This window comes from Atractosteus spatula, chromosome 9 (assembly GCF_055471065.1).
Source record: "Atractosteus spatula isolate fAtrSpa1 chromosome 9, fAtrSpa1.hap1, whole genome shotgun sequence".
In the NCBI taxonomy this organism is placed as follows: domain Eukaryota; kingdom Metazoa; phylum Chordata; class Actinopteri; order Semionotiformes; family Lepisosteidae; genus Atractosteus; species Atractosteus spatula.
In genome coordinates, this window is record NC_142714.1 from 49,867,842 (window position 1) to 49,889,049 (window position 21,208).

A 21,208-nucleotide genomic window follows, 5' to 3' on the forward strand; every position below is an offset into this window, starting at 1 on the left:
CTGGATCAGGAATGGCCACTCCTGAGGTGCAGTGTAGAACGAATTAATTTATCTGCACACTCCATCACTCCACCAGGTGGTGCTGTGCACACTAAGAGAAGTGTGATAAAGTAGGACCTATTTTACCCCAAAAAATGATTGATTGTTTAGGCACAGCAAGCTGGAAGGTAAAATCGCACGCTTTCAGAAATTTGAACTAGGATTGTAAAAAAGTGTAAATGTGTAACACAGCAGCCAGCCTAGAGTTTCAGTATATGAGAAACAACTTTTTGAAACAGGAACATAAACTGATTTCATTGCATTCTGTACAATTTTATGAACCCCCCTCCCACACACACACAGTCCTCTCCAAACTTTTTTTATTGAAGTTGCAGAGGGAAATCCGATTTGGTAAGGAGCACAACTGTGTAACGCACTTGTGTGAGCATTCCTTCAGTTATTCAGTGATTATTCAGATTGGCAGTAAGGTGCATGTAACACGGTAAAAGCACCCTTTTACAACAGAGAGGTGTTGAAAATGTGCTCCAAAGTTTCAAAAATAAATCAAAACCAGCAAAAAAGTTCAGCTGTATTAAATAATTTTGCTATTCAGTGCTGCAGAAATACTGTCTGGCTCATATAAAGTAGTTAAAGCAATGCATCTATACTGTAGTGTGGTAAAAGCTTGGAACAAAGCACAAGACCTACAAATGCCATTGAAATAAAGCACCACGAGTCACAGCAAACCAAGGCTAGAAACGTCAGAAAACTACCAGCTAATTGGGCTTTGTAGGATGTTTGAATGTTCATCACATATAACGACACAAAAACATGTTAAACCGAACACTGGCAAGATCAGGGATATTCACGCAGAGTAAGAAATGCACCACAAACAGCCAATCAGTGTGCGCAGGCTTTGTCTTTTGTTAACAGTAAGCAGAAGTGCCTGAGCTCACGAAAACTGCTCTGCTGCAGTGCTACAGTTTCACCGACGATGATGCAGTCCTGCCGTCTCAAAACGCCACCCACCACAAAGCACAAAACTGAGCAGGAACAAACACCACATTCCCCTCGTGTATTATGCAGGACCTGGTTAAAAAGGGGGGTTGCTTTATGACACCCCGCTAGACGCAGCATCTGTGTGGGAGACGGTGACTGCCCTCCAGGGGGAGGTTCATGGACGAGCCCCTTGCTGGCGAGGGAGAGGTGGGCGTGAGTCAGTGCGGGAGCCCAGAGAAAGAAGCCAGCTCTGGCAGCTGTGATGTGTGTGAGCCTGGCAGGACTGTGCTCTGTGATCAAAGGCAAGCAGGGAGCGACAGAGAGATGGGAGAGGGAGGGTAACAGGAAATGATGTTTCTTTATGACTCCACAGCATGCCTCTGTGAACCCTCTCTAAGTTCAGCTGCAGATCTTTCTGGGTTTTTTCACTGCTGAATTATAGAGGAAGATCAAAGAAGAGCTCTCATTCCAGATGTCTCACTTTGTTTCCATTTTGCATATTGACTTGATCCATGTTCAGCCTACATTTTGAGGGAGAATTACTTTAACATTTCAATTGAAGATCGATAAAGATATCCTAAGTGTAAAAATTCTGCTTTTACTATAATGGAAGTATCTTATCATTACCAGAATCTTTTCTCTTCCCTTCCTAAACTCTTTCAAGATCGCTTTTAAGCTTTGGGGGAATTGGGCACCGTCTGTATCCAAACATCTTCAACACATCAGCAGATGTATTGAAACCTTTTCTATAAAAAAGATTTTATTATGAGGCAGAAAGGGTTAATAATGCTGAGTATGGTTCTATGACGGCACATGAAGTTAACTGCTAAAGTTTTTAATCAGCTACATCGTCATGAAAAAGCTGAAAAGTCAAATGGAGTTATGCCTTGGTTTTTTGGATGTGAATGCCATTCACAGATCACCTTCAATATCAAGGGTCACGCAGCCTCTAGATTGGTACCTATAACTGGATTTCACTTTTATTATCTATTTCCCGGGGAAAAACTCTGGATTCTTGGAAGCAATCCAGATTGTTTTTGTTTACAAGCACAAGTTTCATCCTGTAGTTTGTTTTACCATGCAGATAATTGGGTTATCTGGAGTGTGAAAAGGTGCAATTAATCTCAGCTGCTCCAGAAATGCCCTCTTCAGATACCAAGACTGATTGCCTATTGAATTTAATACAGTAGTGTATTTGCATTGACTTTTTTTTTCTGCAAGATGCATCATTATTATCGCAGAACAGATCTTGGCAGGACTGGAGTGCTGTGACAGTTAGGAGGACGCAGGTTACAGCACTGCTGCTAAACAGCGAGCAGAAAAACTACATGGATGTAGTGGTATCATTTTCACCTACAAAAGACATGCTGATTCAGCTCACCACGTGAACGTTCCATGGGATTTCAAACTGCACTTTTTTTTTTTGCACACAGCTCTGCAGCTCTGGTCCAAGAGCCTCATCCTTTCTCTGGCTGCAATTTCCCGCAAAGCTCCAGAGGTAGACAGAGAAATAAAATAAAAAATCTGGGAGCACCTCAACCCTCGAGCTCCTTAATTTACAATACATCATTAACATATACAAAGTGGAATCTGACGTCTGTTAGGGACTGTTCTGTTTTCTAACCTTGTAAAATGCCGAGAACTAATTAATAGCTACATTCCCATAATTCACAGCAAACACACCATAAATCTGAGAGGCGTTCCTTTTAAGAGAGAGAGCAACATCAGTTTCACTGGTCAGATCTAGCCCTGGCGCACTCATGAGCATCGATAAGAGCTCGGTTGAATCACCTGTGCTGGGCTGCTGAATTGGACTACATATACGCAAAGCAGAATTAGATTTTCAGAGTGGTGAAAAGGTGAGAACTAATTAATATTTATGCTCCCATAATGCAGATAAAGATATACAGTTTATAGTGACACCTTGTGAGGGGACGTTCTGGTCACTATGGGCAAATGCTTTCACTTATCCTTCAGTATGAAAGAGGAGTTAAGATCCAAGTCTGGGGGAGTCTCATGTAAAAAGGTTAAAAATTGTGAAAGAATACCTAACCCTTAGTGGAGTTCCTTTCTGACTCGTACTGCAAGTCTTAACTACCAGCCAGTAGGCTAATTCCCTTCACTGACCAAAACAATGTTTTGCTTTAATTGAGGGTGTTCGGCTCTTTTCCATTAGTCTGTAAACGTCTCTGTTGCTTTTGCTTTTTCACCAACCTGCGCCCAGGTATACTGGTCTGCTGGACTGTTATACTGGAACCCTCGGGGATACTGGAAAACACCTGCATTAAAGCAGCCCACAGCTTCCTGGTACAGCACTTGTGGTAGCAGCTGCAGTCTGTAGCTGAGAACTACAAATCATGTCTCATGGCAAGGCTATAAGTGTAAATGTTTCCACACCCTGGCCCATAGTATTTAGTACTTCTATTGCCCTGCTGCTACAATATGTCACTACTCTATATCACTACTGAAGTGAAAGCACAGAATTGGGAACGCTTCTAAAGGTAGAACAAGAAACCAACTTCAAACATTTCATCTTGCTTTAAAATTATAGTTGTTTTTTTTTTGTTCTGAATTGTGTTTTTGAAGCACAGCCTGACAATAGCACAGTGCTGGGAGCAGAGAGGCCCACTGACTCAGAGCGCTGAGTGGGAAAAGGTTTCAGTGGAAACCCATGTCTGCATGTGCATGTGAAATGCCTCCCCTTCATTCTCCTCCCTAGAGCTTCTCTTTGCTACATTTGCTTTGTTCGTTGTTGGAGTGAAATGAAGAGTTAACGGAGGTGATTCTGAGCTTTACTCTAATGTTTTCTGGAGAGCTGATTAATGGTTGCATCGGTCCAGAGTTGATTACTCGCTGAACAAATGGGGTAATGCAGTTATGCCGCACTAGTTGGTAGCTGGAAGCATACAGGCGTGGGCTCTCATGCCCCAAAACATGGGTGAAAATCACGGCCAGCAAGCAAAGACTTCTCCTAAACCAGGAGGCTGGAATCAGGGGGGGCTGGGACACATTTAACTCTGGGCAGACAGGGCTGAGCTTTTAAAAACAAGTGCAAACAATGCTGTTCCTATACCAGTCTCCAGAACGTGACGGAGCATTTGAAGGTACATGGCAGCCTTACAGAGGGGGGGGTCTCCACTCTAAAAAAGGCTGAAAGTTCTTGAAAAGGCTAGAAGTTCTTGGGGGGCCCTGCGTGAAAGAGAAGGGTGGTGACAGGGTTCCACTTTCCATGCTTTATGCAAAAGTAATAATTATAATAATAATTCCTTACACTTATATAGCATTTTTCTGGACACTCCACTCAAAGCTCATTACAGGTAATGGGGATCCCCTCCACCACCACCAGTGTGCAGCCCCACCTGGATGATGCGCCAGTCCGCTCCCCACACACCAGCTCCCAGTGGGGAGGAGAGCAGAGTAATGAAGCCAGTTCAGAGAGGGGGATTATTAGGAGGCCATGATGGGTAAAGGCCAGGGGAAAATTTGGCCAGGACACCGTGGTAAAACCCCTACTATTTTTCAGAAAACACCCTGGGATTTTTAATGACCACAGAGAGTCAGGACTTGGTTTGTGTGTCTCATCTGAAGGACAGCGCCTTATTACAGTAGAGTGTCCCCGTCACTATACTGGGGCTTTAGGACCCACACAGACCGCAGGGTGAGTGCCCCCTGCTGGCCAAAGTGATGTGATGCCCAGGGAGGGGAATGGGGGCCTTGCTTGGGGACCCTAGGACACTGCAGAAAAGGACAGTGCAGCAGGCAGGGTACAATCCAATCCAAACAGGACCCTAAGCGTCACTACTGATTAGGGAACTACCCTGAGCCCTACAGTACCTGCGGGGCTCGGTCAGTCCTGCGTACGCGTGTCCCATGGCCGTGCCTGCGTCTGCTCCTCCAGCTGGATGGCGGTCCAGGGTTTCTCCGCCTCGCTCAGCTGTGTGCTCCCTCTCTCCTGCAGGGCTGGACGACTGCCTCCAGCAGTACATCAAGAACTTCGAGAGGGAGAAGATCAACGGCGAGCAGCTGCTTCACATCACGCACCAGGAGCTGGAGGAGCTGGGCGTCACGCGCATCGGGCACCAGGAGCTCATCCTGGAAGCAGTGGACCTCCTCTGTGCCCTGGTCAGTGTCGAGCACCACGCGTAAGACGGCCTTTTCTTGGCGCTGCACTTGCAATGCACTGCAGGTGGCAATCCATACAGTTAAGCCCACTTTCTTCCATCTGTGTACTCCAGAGCTGACCCTCTTTCCAGTGCTGTCCCCTGTCCATGCCCTACTGACTCAGAAACCCTGAAGTGTGACCACCACTATCCACGCAGGCACTGCAATGCTCCTGCATACTGTGCCATGTGACTTGGCACAAATACTGTAGCTGCACCATCCAATACAGTGGTTCTACTGACCTACTAAACAGGCCAGACCAAGCCCAGTATTGGGAGGTTAAGACTGTCATAGGGTTCTCCTTGGGAACATCTTGGTCTCCAATCTGGCATCATGCAGGTCAGATGGACTCTTAGGTGGCCGCCATGAGTCCCTGGTGACTCAGACTGGCTGTGCTCTGCTGTGCTTGCTGCCCCATGAACACTGATGCCCATAAATTCACCAGAGCCTCTCATTCTGCCAGCATATGTCTCCAACAGATATTGCCAGGCTGAATTTACTGTTCCTATTTACTCATTTATAAAGCACTTTCATTCAGGTTTGGCATAATACATGGCATTTAAATGCAAAGTCTTATTTTTAGTTGCTGTTTGAAGGAGGAAGCCATACTGTCAGGCTGCCGAGCTGATGAGCTCAGCCTCTCTCTCTCTTTTGCTTTCTCAAAGGCATTGAAGCAAAACGAACACTGGTCCGTCAAAACAGAAAGCTTTAACTCCAGGTTTATTCAGTCGTGTCTTGGGGACAAAGAAAATGTTGGAATTACCCGAACATGTCCATCAATAAGCAGAAAACCATCCACAGCACATAAATATACATGAATACAGAGGACAGTATATGTACAAGAATATTGCGTATCACGTATGAATAAGACCTGACCAAAATTGCTTCTGACTTCTAGGAATTTTACTGTAAATGTTAACACAGTTAGTTCATCAGTGTAAAAATAAAAAAAATAAAAACCCGTGCCACACCACTGAACAGTGAATCCCAGGGGTAACATATAGACGGTAATTAAGTGCTAGTGTAAAAGTGTACATGCATAATTATCTGAGCGTGCAGATGTTCATTTCTAACCCTGTCAGTTCTTCCTGAAGCCAGAACCCAAGCCCATTCCACATGAGAGGATAAACACAGCCAGCTGTGCGAGCAGATAAATTCAGACTGCAACTTCTCCCACCGAGAGAGCTCTGCTGGGTGTCTGGAATCAACAGCCCAGTTGACTGTATTGGACTGGATGCCATTCTGGAGTCAAGGTCTTACTAGAAACGAAAGAAGCGAAATAAGCTGAGTGGCCTTGCTTTTTGTTTACGAATTTGAATGCTGCAGGACAGCGGTCTATGAAAAACCGTGACACCCCATGATTTTTCCCCTTTACTGCATCTGCTTCATTGTCATCTCTCACCCAGAGAGGGCCCACTCCCTGCACAGACAGTGCAGACCCAGAGGCTGGTTTTACACATGAGCTTCCCAAGCCAACAGCAGCTCAAGAGGGCTGTAGATGAGCAAGAGGAGCAGTAGAGAAGTCAGGGGAGCAGGATCTCAGCGTGGCTTGTCCTGGGGTATAGGCCTGCTGAGAGGAGACATGTACACGGTGGAGCTGCCGGGTGGGGTGGCAGGAAACAACCCTGTGATCCAAGGAGGAGAAGAACAGCTCTGGGATTTATCTCCCGGCCAGGGCTGAGACCATGGGAGGCAACAAAGCCTGGATTTTTTGGGGGGGGGATCCCCTGGAGGGTCTCTGAGCACCCCACACTGAGAATCTAGTGGTCAGATCAGAGAAAATGCAAGGCGTTATAACCAAGAGGGGGAAGGAGAAAATGTACTTTGGGGTTCAGAGGTGAGTGAGAGATGTGGCATCTTTGTGAACTCGGTGGTTCAGAAGGTAGGAGTGCTGCAGGGACTGGAGCTGAACTCATATTACAGTAGGAATCCGGTTCTCTGCTGCTCCTGGCTAAGCTTGTCTCCAGCTGGTAAATAGTTTCTAGGTGTTAAAGTGCAGGCATCTGTAAGGATGATGTTGGAAGGTGTTTATGGGGGACAGAAAACAGAAATGGAAGGCAGGATGAAAGAAACAATTCCCACAGCGTAAACCAATTTCCCCCCCGAACTGTCACGTCGCAAAGCGTCTCTCACACCTGCCTGCCATCTCCTTGGCTCCTCGGCTGCCGACTGCCGGCTCGTAGCGCAGGTGCACACTGGCAGGAGGTACGAGTCTCCGGCGCGTTCCTTTGTGACTCTCCATGACAGACAGCCCTGCTGTGGAGTCCGATCAAGAGGGGGGACGGGGCAGCGGCGTGTCCTGACTGGCCGACAGGCTGCGGGACAGAGCCAGGGCGGAGCATGCACGCCAGGAATGTCCGAAAGCCCTTCCTTCATCTGAGGTGCCACGATAAAGAAGGGGGAAGGGGTGGTTTCAGCAGCTGTTTCACTGAATTTGGCTTATTTTCCAAGCTGTCTTGATTCTTCTGCTCTGAAAGCCTAAATATTGAGAGGCCCACAAGCTGACGAAGACCTAGCCCGCTTCATGACTGTGGCTTAGCCAGCGAGGGGAAAGAAACGTCTCTGTGGAGGGAGCTGCTGTAAGGTGTGACTGGGTCCTGCTGTTTGAGGGAGTGCGGAAAGATGACCCAGGCCTGTGGCCGTCTGCGTGTGTCTGCAGGGCCAGAGCGCAGAGGAGAATGAGGCAGATCGATGGCACTGGAAGGAGAGAGAATAAGGTCACCTCTGCACCTCTTATCTCCTGAGCAGGTGGGAAGCAGACAGACAGCTGATTTCCTGTGGGCCGAGTCGTTCTGTTCCCAAATGCACTGGGATTCCTCTGCATTTAGATTCCCAGTCCCAGTCTTCCCAGTCTTGTTATTCCTGCTGGGCCACGGAAACTCATCCCGGTTTTTCCCGGTTTGGATCTGTGCTCTTTAAGGTACCCTCTGGGAACTGGTCATGAGTGATCTGCCTCTCTTAATAAAACCTCTTTCTGTGCGAACGGGCGAGAGTGACTGTGTTGTTAAACATCAATTTTGACATCCTTCCAGAATGCCTAACTCCAGATTACATCCCTTCTTCCAGTTCTCGACTTCGACCGAGTCGTAATCATCTGAGACTCTTGTCCCTTATGCTGCACGTTAATCCCCAAATTAAAAAGCATGAGGTCTGGAAAGGGACTGACGCCTTGTGTTCTTCATGGACATTTTGAGTAGAGCTCTGTGCACTTCTAATAAGGAATTACTGATCTGAGCAATGTATCGTACAAAAAAATACTAGGATTTTACCCTCCATATATTTGCTCAGATCTTATGTACAGTAGGCTGCACCATGCATCTGAGTGGTCAGCCATGCAGCATTTGCGTTTGGACGGGCCTCTCAGGGCATCCTTATGATCTGGAGCACGGCAGCGTCTTCAGACTCCCCGATTCCCGATTCCTGCCATGACTCATGCCCGGCCGCTTACAAAGCCCTTATCGATTTGCGCGGAGTGTTTCAAAGTCAGATCATGTAGAGGCATTACGTCATTCCGGCAGGAGGGCTGACATGAGTAATTGCTGCGCTGGGGAAAGGCCGCGCCTGTCAGCGCAGCCGGGGAAGGATGCACAGAGCGCCCGGCGAGCGAGGAGGGTGACAGGCAGGGCCCAGCTGCCTGGGCAGCGAGGGCTTGAGCTGGCTGAGCCACAGGTCTCTCGCTCTGTCTCTCGCTCAGCGCCCCTTTGCAACGAAGTCAAAGGGAAAACAAGAGGGAGCTTGAGCTGCTGGCTCTGTTAAACACACACTGAGCCCCGACAAGAGAATGGCTCACTGTTCAGTGAGTGCACCGTGCCGGCCACAGGTTGTTGGTGTTGGACGTTTAAGAGGAGTGGAAGACACACAGAGAAAGGCACGAAACTGGGCATGTTTCACCTATGCAGACTATAGAATACAGGCGGTCACATGGACTAGAATAGTCCATGGAGTAGCACTTGTCAGTGCTATTTCCCTGCACTGCTGTGGGAGAAATGCAGGCAGGGTTGTGTCTATTTGCACTGTGATCCCAGAGTGGACACAGCAGAGTTACAGGTACAGTATGTGCCAGGTGGAGGACAGAAACCACTGCCACTGATGCCTCTCTGAATCTCCATGAACGGGGCGCATGACATGCTATAAAGGATTATTGTTTGGTCTCATAATTTAAATTAGCATCAGGGCCTTCAATCTGGAGCTGTCACCTCATGAGGGAGAAATGCATGGCCTTTGCTAAAGAGAGGACTCCCAAGGGATTGTAGCTGGTGGGTTTGTATGAGGGCTTTGCCACCTGTGGCTTTATAAGAATCCATTGTTGCACAGCAGGCCTAGGATCCCTGATCGGACTGTTTTCCCTGCAGGTTCAGTGGGTTAGTGCTGGGAAGTCTTGAGTGATTGTAACCTGGCTCTAGGCCATAACCCGAAAGTGACAGAGCCTGGACATGCGACTGCCGTCTTTGCAGGACACTTCAGGATTTGCAGTTCTGAAGCGATCAAGGCTGGGGTGAAAGCCATGCAGAGGCTACGCCAAAGTGCTCTGGATTAATACGCTGAATCGGATTCAAAGGCAGCAGGATTTCCTTCTTACAGGCTGGGCTCACGTTTCTTTTTTTTTCATGAAAATCCCACACAGAAATCTTTGCATTTCGCATGTGCCAGGCTGAAAATCAACGCACAATTCCTGTATCTGCCACCAGTGGACTTTTGCTTGTCCCCTGAATTGCTGAGATGGAAGGGGTCAGGAGCCCCCCGTGCAGGACAGAGGGGAAGCCCTCTGTTCTCCCCCTGAGGTGAATAGAAGCCAATCGGCAAATCAGAAAAATGGATTGCTTCTGATTCTTGATGATTTTCAGTCTCATTAGCCATTTTTTCTTGGATACCCAGGTGGCGGAGGCATCTGGGAAATCCAAGGTGGGGGTAGGCGATGGGGTACTTGTTCCGCCAGCAGGAGCTGGAGGGCTCAGCATGGCCCGCGGTGCAGAGGGAGCCGGTGGCGCTATCTCAGCGCTGCACATGGCAGGATTAGCTGCTGTACCGCGAGTCACGTCAAGCCTGACGCTTCCTCCTGCTCTCGGCAGCCGTAGGGGAGTCTGGGACCAGGCGGAGGGAGGGTGGGGAGGCGATTAGTACAGACAGCGAGTGTGTCACAGCTAGGCCGGGAGAGGCTCAAAATGGATAGGGCTGCAGCCGAGGAAGAAGAAGTTATTATTGCACGCGTTTAACACTTTTCACAAAGGATAGCAGAGTGCTGTCCATTCAGGAGGGGGTCCACTTCTCCCACCCCTCTCTGGAGGAGAGGTGAGAAATGGCTTGGCGTGTCGAGTTTAGAGAGGCCAGACTGTGCAAACCCAGAGAGAAAATGAACCAGCGTGCACCAGGGAGAGCACCTCTTCTCTTACGAACTGTGCCTCGGAATATATCACGACCTCAGTGGGGACAGCACCTCCCATATGGATAGTATCCTTGGTCACCAGACTAGGGCACCCGACTGGAAATTATTGGCCAGAGTGAAGAGCGCCACCTACTGGTCCACCAACACCACTGGTCTAGCTACAGTTCACACAAGTTAACGCAAACAGAACAATTAGGATGCATTAGGGTGGCTTGTTGTAAAAATTTGCTGTGGACTTTCCATCAGCACACGGCTTTTTTTTTGCTTTCCCTTTGTTTGGCATTCAGTGTTGAAACACTTTATCTTCTTGGTCTTTCTGGTCACCATCCTCTTCAGCCCCTGGCACCTCACCGCGAGCAGCGCTGGGGGTTGGTACCCCAGAAATGTCTCTTCCTGAGCCCTCTTGCTCTCTGCGACAAAGAAAGGCCGTCAAAACCAAGACCCCACCCTGGAGCTCGGCAGGTAACGCCTTGACATTCTGAGCGAAGGAGAAGATGACGAGGAAGGATCCGGGAGAGACGAGCGGAGAGGCTGAGTCATCAGCCTTGTCGCCCTCAAGCCCGGCGTGCAGAAAGAAGAAGGTTACCACGGTAACCTGCAACACAGGCTGACACGCACGTAAATGGAGAAGACAAAAGAGCATCCTTCTTCCTGGCCTGACTGACAGAGCGCGGTGTCTGGCGGTCTGGGGTGGCCCAGGTGGGGGGTAGGCTGTCCCCCACCGGCAATAACCCCTCAACAGCCCACGCCCAGCTCCACCCTGCCCACTGCACCTGCGTTAGGAGGGCACAGGGTGCACGGAAGTGGACTGTCAAACTCATCGGTGTGTCTGACAGCCAGTCGGATTGGGATCATTCCTGCTGCCTTGGGTGGGTGGGTGGGTGGGGGTTGATGCCAGCTGTGCCCGAGTGACCGTATCAGTGTAAGACCGTTCACTATTTGGAGGGTACCACTTTAACTACCAGCACATCGCGCCGCTGCTAACAGTATCACGTTGCTTCAAGTGTTCAAGTGCCTCTCTAGCTCTCTCGGCTCGGCTCAGCTCGGGGTTTTCGTGGCCGGAGCTGCGCCCTCCCGCCACACGGACAGGGAAGCTCTTGCCGCCGGCACGCTGAACGGCAGCGCGGCACTTTCCCTCCGCCGGCTGGAAAGTTTGCGCCGACTGTCCGGTTGCTTGGCAACGAGCGGTTAAGAAAACACATGAATACATCTAGAAACAAATAATCGTATAAAACTGCCGCTTTGAGAGTTCATGACTCACCAGTCTGTTTGAGTCTTAAATTAAAAACATTGAAGTTATCCATTATCTGCTGTTCTGACCTCCCCTGTGCTACACACGCTAAATACAGAATTGTGCCTGGCTGGTTTATTGCAGCCTCTTATAGGAAAGCTCCAGTGCTGCTATGAAGCCTAGGCGATGAAGGGAATTAAATAGACTTAACATTAAAGTAGATTTTGTTGTGCTTGAGCTCTCTGGGCTTTTGCAGGAAAATCTGAGGCTTATCTGGACACCTCGCTGTTCATTCTAGTCATTCATCGCACCAGTAATAAATACAAAAACGCCAATTCACTAGTTTTGAGCAGAGGCTCGCCTGTATCTGGGGTGTAATACTGCAACATGATTTAAGCAGGGACTGTGGTCCTTCAGACACACGTTGAACAAACTCTGCCGGTGCAAGATCTCTTCGTGTGTCAGGTGTATTAAAACAGGGAGCAATCTGGGTAAACACCTGTGGTCAAGCTGTGGTAAAACCTGGCACGTCATGGTAAAACATGACGCAACAAAGCACATGCAAGACTGAAACCTTCTGGAAACATGAACAATTGCCCTGCACAATTAACAGGGTAAATCCTCCCAGGAGATGCACGATCTGAAGAACGGAGGTGAACACCTGCTTAGGTATTAAGACTGTGCTAAAATATTCAAGCACTGAATTTCTGTGTCTTGGTGCATCGGAGATTTCTGGGCATCTGGCTGTCCTCTGCCGTTCACAGTGCTCGCCTCACTCCATGTCTCACCATGTCAGAGTTTCTGACGGGTCTTTTTTAAAGTCATTCCCACTAATCCCCTCCTGCACACTCCTGTTTCAGAACTATGGCCTGGAGACGGAGAATCTGCGCACCCTGTCCCACAAGCTCAACGCCTCGGCCAAGAACCTGCAGAACTTCATCACCGGCCGGCGCCGCGGCGGCCACTACGACGGGCGCACCTCCCGCCGGCTGCCCAACGACTTCCTCACCTCCGTGGTCGACCTCATCGGGGCAGCGAAGAACCTGCTGGCGTGGCTGGACAGGTACTGGACCAGCCACCTGTCCCTCTGGCCACGTACCCCTCCGTCAGTAGAGCAGTGCTGATCAGGCCTCGGCAGCCCTGGCCCCTGAGAGCCCCAGCCCTGCTCTCCTCACAGGTCACCCTCCATCGCCTGCCGTCGGGAGACGAGGACCACTTGTATACCCACCGACTGATGGACTCAACAAGCAATGCTTCTGCTTCAATGAAATGGACACCCGAGCTTTGTTCCAAATGTTCTCTGAATTACGTAATTGAACGGCCTGTTTAATTGATCGTAGGTTGTTCCAGGCCTTTGGAAATCGAGGATCTAAGAGCTACTTTGAAACCTGCTGGACTGGGGCTCTCTGGGGCCAGGGCTGGAGAGGCCTGTTGATCTGTGTCTGTGTGTAGAATTGTATGTCTCTGTGTGGATTGTGGATGGTCATGTCCATTCACTAGTCTCTGTTCTTTTTCGTCGGTCGGCTTCTTTCTGTCAATCTAAATGTGTATGCTGATTTTTACATTTGGTATACATTCATTTCTTGTGTGGTTGTTGCTGAGCCGGACTCCGGCTCTGTGGCTAAGGATCTGCACCTGTGGCTGGAAGGTTGCTGGTTCGTATCCTGCAGATGGCAGAGGAATCCTACTCCGTTGGGCCCCTGAGCAAGGCTTTTAACCTCAGCTGCTCCAGGGGTGCCATATAAATGTCTGACCCTGCGCTCTGACCCCAAGCTTCTCTCCCTGTCTGTGTGTCTCATGGAGAGCAAGCTGGGGTATTTCTTGTGTTCCTAATACAAGAAATTGTATATGGCCAATAAAGTGAAAAAACAAACAAACAATACATTAGAGGTACTGCAGTAGGATACATAAGTATTGGGTGTCCCTGGATAATCTTTGCCTAGGCCATGCTAAGATGGCTATTTTTTTTAATTAAAGAGTCAGGAGAGGATGTTGATGACAGCGGATGTGCTTTTAATTTACGGTTTCAGAATTTAAAAACCAGTACACCCACTGCACATGTTTAAGTGGGTTTGGAAAGAGGAGAGGTGGCGTGGTCAGCAACTTGGAGATGATGTTATTGATGAATTGGCGAACATATTGTGTGTATAGGTGTTTTTTTTAAATAGTTGTATAGGCAGGTATTCCTGTTTGACATGGTAGTGTATTAACGTATCATTATGGGTGCATTACAGGTTATGAATGTATTGTTTGAGGAAAATGAAAACAGAAGATCAGTGTAAAATCTGTCCATCTGTCTGCCATTGTGGAGTGTCATAGGCAAGAAGAAATTGTTCTGTATTACGGCGTGGGCTAATGGTCGATGCTATTGAGCTGGGAGAGGTTGTGGGACAGAGTTTCTCTGTGTGTTTGATTTTATCTATACAGAATAGGGCCCTGGGAAGAATAAGTGAAAACAATCTGTGGACTGTAGGAATAGATATGCAGTATTTCTGGTAGCCCCTCCTTCAGATTCATTAGTCCATTAGGGCCATTAGTGACAGGCTGTATTGTGAGTCTCCCGTTGAAGCAGCGATGGATGAGGTCATCTAAAAACCCTTTTGTTCTTCTCTGCCAGGTCTCCATTTGTCAGTGTGACAGAGTACTCTCTACTCAAAAACAATATCGTTCAACTGTGCCTGGAATTAACAACAATGGTGCAACAGGTAGGTGTCAGAAAGACAAAGTTTTTTTTTTTATCAAGGCTGCCGAGAGGCAACCTCGTTATGCGTGAATGTTTACACGAGCAGTCAGTATAACATGATTTAGAGTGCTAGGTTACAGGAAATTGCATTTTTATCCAGAGATTACAAATGCGCTCTTTGCCGATCAGGGATCAGTGCACCGATGATGGTAGTTAGGATCCACTGTCCGACCGGCATGGCTGTACAAAGATTCTTTTCTTTTTTCGATTCTCCGCATAAATCCAGCAACATTCACCAAGCGAACAACATGTACATTTTAGCGCTCTTTTCCAAGCTGGCATCGTCTCTTGCCATTTTTAAACATCACTGGGAGAAAATGGAGATCAGGTTTTCCCTTTGCAATGGGAAAATTCGATGGTCCCAGTTTTCCGCAACTCCTGGGCCTCTTATGCAGATCGGATGTCGTGAGAGGGAGCAGTGATTCTCCTGATTCTCCAGAGGCTGGGATTCCCTGCTCAATGCTCAGTGACACGCAGGGAGAGCTGGGTGCAGGCAGCACGCGCGGAGCGTGGCTCGTGAGTCAGTCCCCTCCGCTACGCCCTGCAGCTCTGTGTCAGGAGGACCATCGAGGCTGGAGAGCTGCCCTGTGGGAGCCGAGAGGTGATGCAATCTGCAAACGTAATCGTGCTCTGGGGGCCAGCAATTTGGAAACCAACACGATCCAAAATAAAAAGGGAAAAATAACTTTACAGGAGGGTGGAAGGAGAGTGGCATGCTGGACCTTTGGTTCTGGGCCGCAGCACCTTCCGCATGGAGCCTGTGTGTTTCCCCGGCGTCCATGTGGTTTTTCTCCGGTTAGCTGAATTAATCTAGGTTAACTGGTGTTAATCAGGGCGCAGCCCCGCCTCGCGCTGCAGGCTGAAGAGGTCATGGAGGAGGGGGGAGGTTGTGGTTTTATTTTTCTCGCGGGGCCGAGCCCACAGAAGAAGAGAAAGGAGAGCGATCCCTCTCGCCGTGCGGAGAAATTCAGCGGAGGGATTAGGGACGGGAGCTGACTTCATGTTTCACCTTCACGCTCAATTATTTTGATAACAACCCGCTTTGATGTTGCTTCTGAATTCATCCCGAAGAGAATTCGGCTACAAAGGAATAGCGTTTCATTCCAGGGGCCCAGTGCTCAATTCCTCTCCCTGGTCTCATGTGTTTATTTGATTCTACTTAAAGGAACAGCCCTCCTTTCATCTGGTTTTGCCTTCACTGAGGGAGCAGATTCCAGGCACACACGCAGACGCACACGCCTGTGCTCCCCCCCCCCCTCTCCAGAGGCGCAGGGCTCTCGTTGGCGTCTCCCGTGGTGCCTGCGACTCGTCAGAGAGCCAAGGGCAGAGGAGGAAAGCTCCGTTTCCTCCGAGCGGCCCGCCAGGTTGGCGATGTGGAGAGAGGCAGTGTGAGGCTGGGCTGCCCGGGCTGTGCTGTCCAGCTAATCTAAGCAAGAGGCACTGCGCCCGGACTCTGGGCGCTCTGCGCAGCAACTTTATTAAATGACACTGCAGCACACCGGCCAAAAGGCAGGCTGCCCTGCAACTGTAGTGTGCGCTTAAGACATAATAATATTTTCAATCGAATACGATATTTGAGTCTTTTCAAAAAGATTTTTTTTAATTACACAAAGCTATTAGCTTTGATATTTGGCCTTGGGTCTGCGAGACCTAGTTCATCTAATTTACATTATTGACTTCGTACGAGACAGTGCTGGGTTGGTACCTGGTGTGTGTTTGTCAGATGCTCTATAACTGGATGCATGTGTTTCTAGTGAACTATTCCAGGTACAAGCGTGCACTAGGCTGTTTCGAAAACAATGAAACCTGAGCAAGGGAGCATCTTGCACTGTAAGAGCCAAACAGGACATCCCTCTCTTTTTTGATCCGTGCTTTAAGATGACGGGACATCATACACGCTCACGTCTGACGACAGACGGATATTGGCGTTTCTTCGGCTCTCTCAGCGAGTTTCAGCGAGTGGATCGGACTCGCTGGACTCTCCCTGCTTCCTGCAGAGAGAGAGAGGCAAGACCGGACTGGCTCTACTCCTTCTCTTCCTCCACCTCCGAGGGGGCTGCATGAAAAAGAGCATTTACCCACAGAAAGAATAACAAAAGAAGGCTCTCTGCATGAAATAAGAACACGTTTAATTATATATCCTTGCATGTGCCACTTATAACAGACTTTGCATTATAATATTATTAATGTAGTGTATTATTATAATAGATGTCCCGTGGTGTTTCCTGTTATGTTAGACACGAAACTTTTCCTGTCAAATGTAAATATTTTTTTCTCTCCCCCCAGTTTTTGATTTAGTCCACAATACTCTCCGTGTTGTGTGTTGGGAGATTGAGAAACGGAGGTTTAGAATACACTTGACTGCGCTTCTATCAGCGACTCACCGGCCGTTTCAGCCTTGAGAAGCCACCCATGTGTGTAGACGCATCTTCTCCTGCGCTTGGGCGCGCACCCGCGTCTGTGGTCAGACGGCAGCGCGTACAGGATAACTCGGTGCCAATTAACTCGCAGGGTGTTGATAGACCTCGGCTTGATTCTGCACCGAGAGAAGCGACAGGGCCCTGTGTCTGCCCCCCCTCTGCTGTCATTTCAAATCAGGGAGGAGTGAGCCTCGGTGCTTTTTCCCCCCCTCTAATGTTTCTCAAACAGAGCTCGCAGGGAGCCAGTCGTATTTTTTTCCCTTTCCCTTCCCACTCAAACGCGAAGCTCGTAGGCCAGACAGCGCTGGATTACCGGCAAAGCCCGGAAACTCATTTCCTCGAAGAGACTCCCAAGATTCGTACTGAAATCTACATTGAGGACCTTGTGCTCTTCAAGTACTACGGATCGCCCGAACAAAAAAAAAACGGAACACATTTTGTTTTCTATGCTAAGATGTATCTGCAAATGAGTTGGGTGAAATACTACGTTCGGTTTTAAGGTTGCATGCATTAGTAGAAAGGAAAACGAAGCTTCCACTGGCCGGTTATCAATCTTTATTGGGACAAATAAAGAAAAAAAATACAGTTGAACAGAGGACGGCACAGTGTGGACGCGTCCTCTTGACTTGTGCTTCACGCTACTCTTGCCAACACACCACAGCACTTCCGCTTGGGTCAGAGGTCAACTAAAGCTTTTCTTATGCTACAAAAAAATATCGCTGTCAAAAAATAAACCTGCGTATTAACATAAATACAAAATGCCGCATGGCAAAATGTCAACTCAGGTTAAATACTCAATTTAAAATTAGCACCCATTAAATACACATGGTTTCACAGTTGTGTCGGGGATTTCCGTATATAAGATTATATTTTGGACATTAGCAACATAGAAAATGGGAACGTTAAATTTTACAGCACCTAGGGTTTCATTGGTTTTCTGTGGTAATTGTTTTTTTTAATGTGCGGTATTACTTTTCTTTCAACTCCAAGCATTATAGCCGAGGTACCTGTTGTTGAAGCTCAGGTGAAATGCAAACGGACTGCACAACTCTTTTTTTGTGTTTGTTCTTAGAAGCAGGTCGGTTTGTTTTCGAAAGTCTCCTCACTCTCTTTCTCTGTGAAGATGCTGCTGTAATTATCGTCTGAATTTGTCTATGTTCTCTCTCAGGATTGTACCGTCTACGAAACGGAAAACAAGATTCTCCATGTGGTAAGTTGCTGTTCTGTCTATCACAAGATATATAACACATTTTCTCGTCATGAATGGTATGAAGTTGATTTAACTTGTTTGTTTAGCGGTGGCGTCAAAACAGCTTTCTGAAATATTCCTTGATGTACGTTTTTATTTATCCCGGATTTTGTTTGTAGCAGTAGCAGTGTAGCAGGATTTGATTGTCAATGAAGTCTAAGCATTAGCAGGTTATAATGTATTATTATTAGTGCAAAATCCGAGGTTCTGTTTAAGGTTGCAGGCATTTATATAAAGGAAAACAGAGCTTTCACTAGCCGATGATCAAACTTCATTGGGAAAAGTAAAGAAAAAAAAGTATTGTGCCGTTCTCTCCTCTACCTGTTCACATACAACACTTCCGGCTGGGTCAGAGGTCAACTAAAACTTTTCTCCTACTGAGCAAAATACCGCAATAAAAATAAACCCCATGCACTAGCCTGTTGCACGCAATCAATTTGCACAGCTCTATAAATTTATTGAGAAGCGAGCTCCTCGGTGCTTCCAGTCCCAACCGTAACACTCATTTCTTCTCGTCATCAAAGCTCTCTGGCTAATGAGAAGAAATAAACAGCAAAGTGTCTTAATGGAAAGTAAAATTCCATCTCAGCCCCATGCTACATATGCACGTAAAAAAACAACAGCAATCATGCGCTGCTCGTTATAAGGGGGTTCTAGAGAAAGGTGCCTTGCTCACCGCCTCCTGCTGTTTCTGTCTCTGTGATGCAGTCCTTGCTTTTGCTCACCCTCTCTCCTCGGCATGTCCACCTGATCCCCATCTCCCGCACAGAGAGAGGCCAGCTGAGACCTGACCCAGTTTACCGAACCGTCCCCCACCTCGCTGCGCCAGCACCCCAACCCTGTGCCGCTCTGCGCCCGGGAACCTGAAGCACGTTGGTCACGGGCTAAACCTCAGAGCCATGCTGCTGGCCGTGGGGGGTGGGATCCCACATATGCTTATTTCTTTAGGAGAACTTTGTGCTGGAGTGCCCTTCAGCGTTGCCTAAGAGAGGCATTGCTATTCTCCATTGGTAGAGAAAGGACCCTGTGGGAGCGTTAAACTGTTCGGCATTAAGATGACAGCTTTTAAAAGAGCTGTGTAAAAATATAGTGTATTATAATGACTGCATGCTGTGTGGCATTACATAAGTATCTGTGATGGTGTCTTTGTGCCATGCATTTTAAATTTTTTCAGCCGTTGCGCAAATCTGTTCACAAAATTCCCTGTGAAGCCACTACTCAGCTGAGTTTTTTTTATCCTTCGTGCACGTTCACGTAGAAGGCGGCTTTCTTTTGTTTTTGCAAGCCGAGCCCAATAGCACTGACAATCGCCCTTCACGGTAGGCTACACTTCTCGATGTAACATTCGGCCTGGATGGCCTGGCCTTCGTGGGCGCGTTTGCCCAGGTGAGCGAGTAAGTGTGCGGTGTGGTGTGCCGGAACAAGAGGAAGGCACTTCTCACCGTCAGCTGGGCTCTCACTGGCACACGGAGCCTGATGCGATCTGCTCTCTGAAGCGCACTGAATGGGGTACATGGGATATTTATTAGAGCCCGGCTACGCGTTTCTTTAAAACAGCATTTTTAAGCTCTTCCGTTGGCAGCTGGTGTTCAATAATGCAAAACCGCGCTGCTGTTTCCCATCCCTCTGAGGAATCCTGCCTGCAGCAGTCAGATGAAGAGTGAGAAGCACGGGGAATCGCAGGAGAGAGGGAGGGATAGTGAGGCTCCCCAGGCCCCGTGATCCTTTCCCGGTGTGTCTGGTTTTCTCTGAGCTTTTGTTCCCTGCACGTACTGTATGGGAGACATCCTCACCTCTCTCCAGGATCAGCTAGACTATTGCTGACCATTACTGAAAGTAAGAGGGGTGACATCTCTGATAGGGTTAGTCCTATGATAATTGATGAAATATCAGGTCAGATTTCCAGATAATATCACACGGCACTCTTGTCACCCTGTTGCAAGAACACTAAGAAAAGCACAGCAGTGGCATTTTTATCATCCCTTTCTAATGTGGGAAAGGCTGTTGCCTTTGCTGATAAACCACACTCATTGCAAGCATCAGAAAATTGAACTACTTCACAGAAACACTCAGCGGGAGGAACAGGGGCTGTATCCAGAGGGTTATCTTTTATTTATTTTTATAGCTTGTGTTAAGAATGTCTGAAGAGAATGGCTACAAATGAGAGGTGCCCATTCAGCCCACCGGTTAGGAACTAATTGTAACCTCACCCTGTTGTTCCTTGAAATAAGCCAGGGTATTGGCTTCAACATCATGCCTGGGTAGCTTGTGGCAGAGTCCTGCAATCCTCTGGGTAAAGACGTTCCAGCAATTCTCAGTATCCAACGCACTTCTGTATATTTTCAGCTTCTGTCCTCTGCTTTGTGTGTCTCTGTTCATTCTGAAGACATCTGCTGGGTTAACTGTGCAGATGCCTTTGAGAAGGGTGATTCCTAGAGCTGCAATGTATTTTCTAGAATGTGGTGAATAAGATTACACACTCTATTCAAAATGGGGCCTTACAAGAAAGTTGCTTAACTCTTTACCAATGTAGCTTCTGGCTCTGTGCACCACCATGTTCTCACGTTTAGAAGCATGCTGTATCGATTTAAACAACGTTCTGAAGAGTGTGGCAAATGAGCTCAGTGTTGCTGTAAGTCTAATCTTCCCTCCTTCCAGTGCAAGACCCTGTCTGGAATCTGTGACCACATCATCTCTCTGTCCTCCGATTCGCTCGTCTCGCAGTCTGCCCATCTGGAGGTGGTGCATCTGACCAATGTCATGCCCAGCGAAGGGCTGGTAAGAGCAACTATCACAACTAGCTCCCCCAACAGACCCCAGCACCCATTCTCAGCAAGAAACGTGTGTCAGGCAGGGTACACCCCGGACGGGACACCAGTTCATCACAACGCACGCACGCACGCATGCACGCCAGGGCCAGTCCATCACAGGAGACGCGCACACACACACACACACACACACACACACACACACACACACACACAGACCTCTGGGACATGGATTTGATGTTTGTGTTGGGCATCTGTGTGTCTGGAGCCTGCAT

At 48.2% G+C, this 21,208-nt stretch overlaps 1 protein-coding gene across 1 annotated transcript in view; it reads left to right on the forward strand.

The window, feature by feature from the left end:
- Positions 1–1,155: 1,155 nt before the first annotated feature.
- LOC148828770 (connector enhancer of kinase suppressor of ras 2) overlaps positions 1,156–21,208 on the forward strand; it is a 75,793-nt gene continuing 55,740 nt past the window's right edge. The window contains exons 1-6 of the mRNA XM_088926055.1: positions 1,156–1,246; positions 4,937–5,100; positions 12,614–12,816; positions 14,371–14,458; positions 18,085–18,126; positions 20,824–20,943. Of these exons, the coding sequence (XP_088782181.1) occupies positions 1,156–1,246; positions 4,937–5,100; positions 12,614–12,816; positions 14,371–14,458; positions 18,085–18,126; positions 20,824–20,943 (708 nt within the window). The remainder of the gene's footprint in view (positions 1,247–4,936; positions 5,101–12,613; positions 12,817–14,370; positions 14,459–18,084; positions 18,127–20,823; positions 20,944–21,208) is intronic.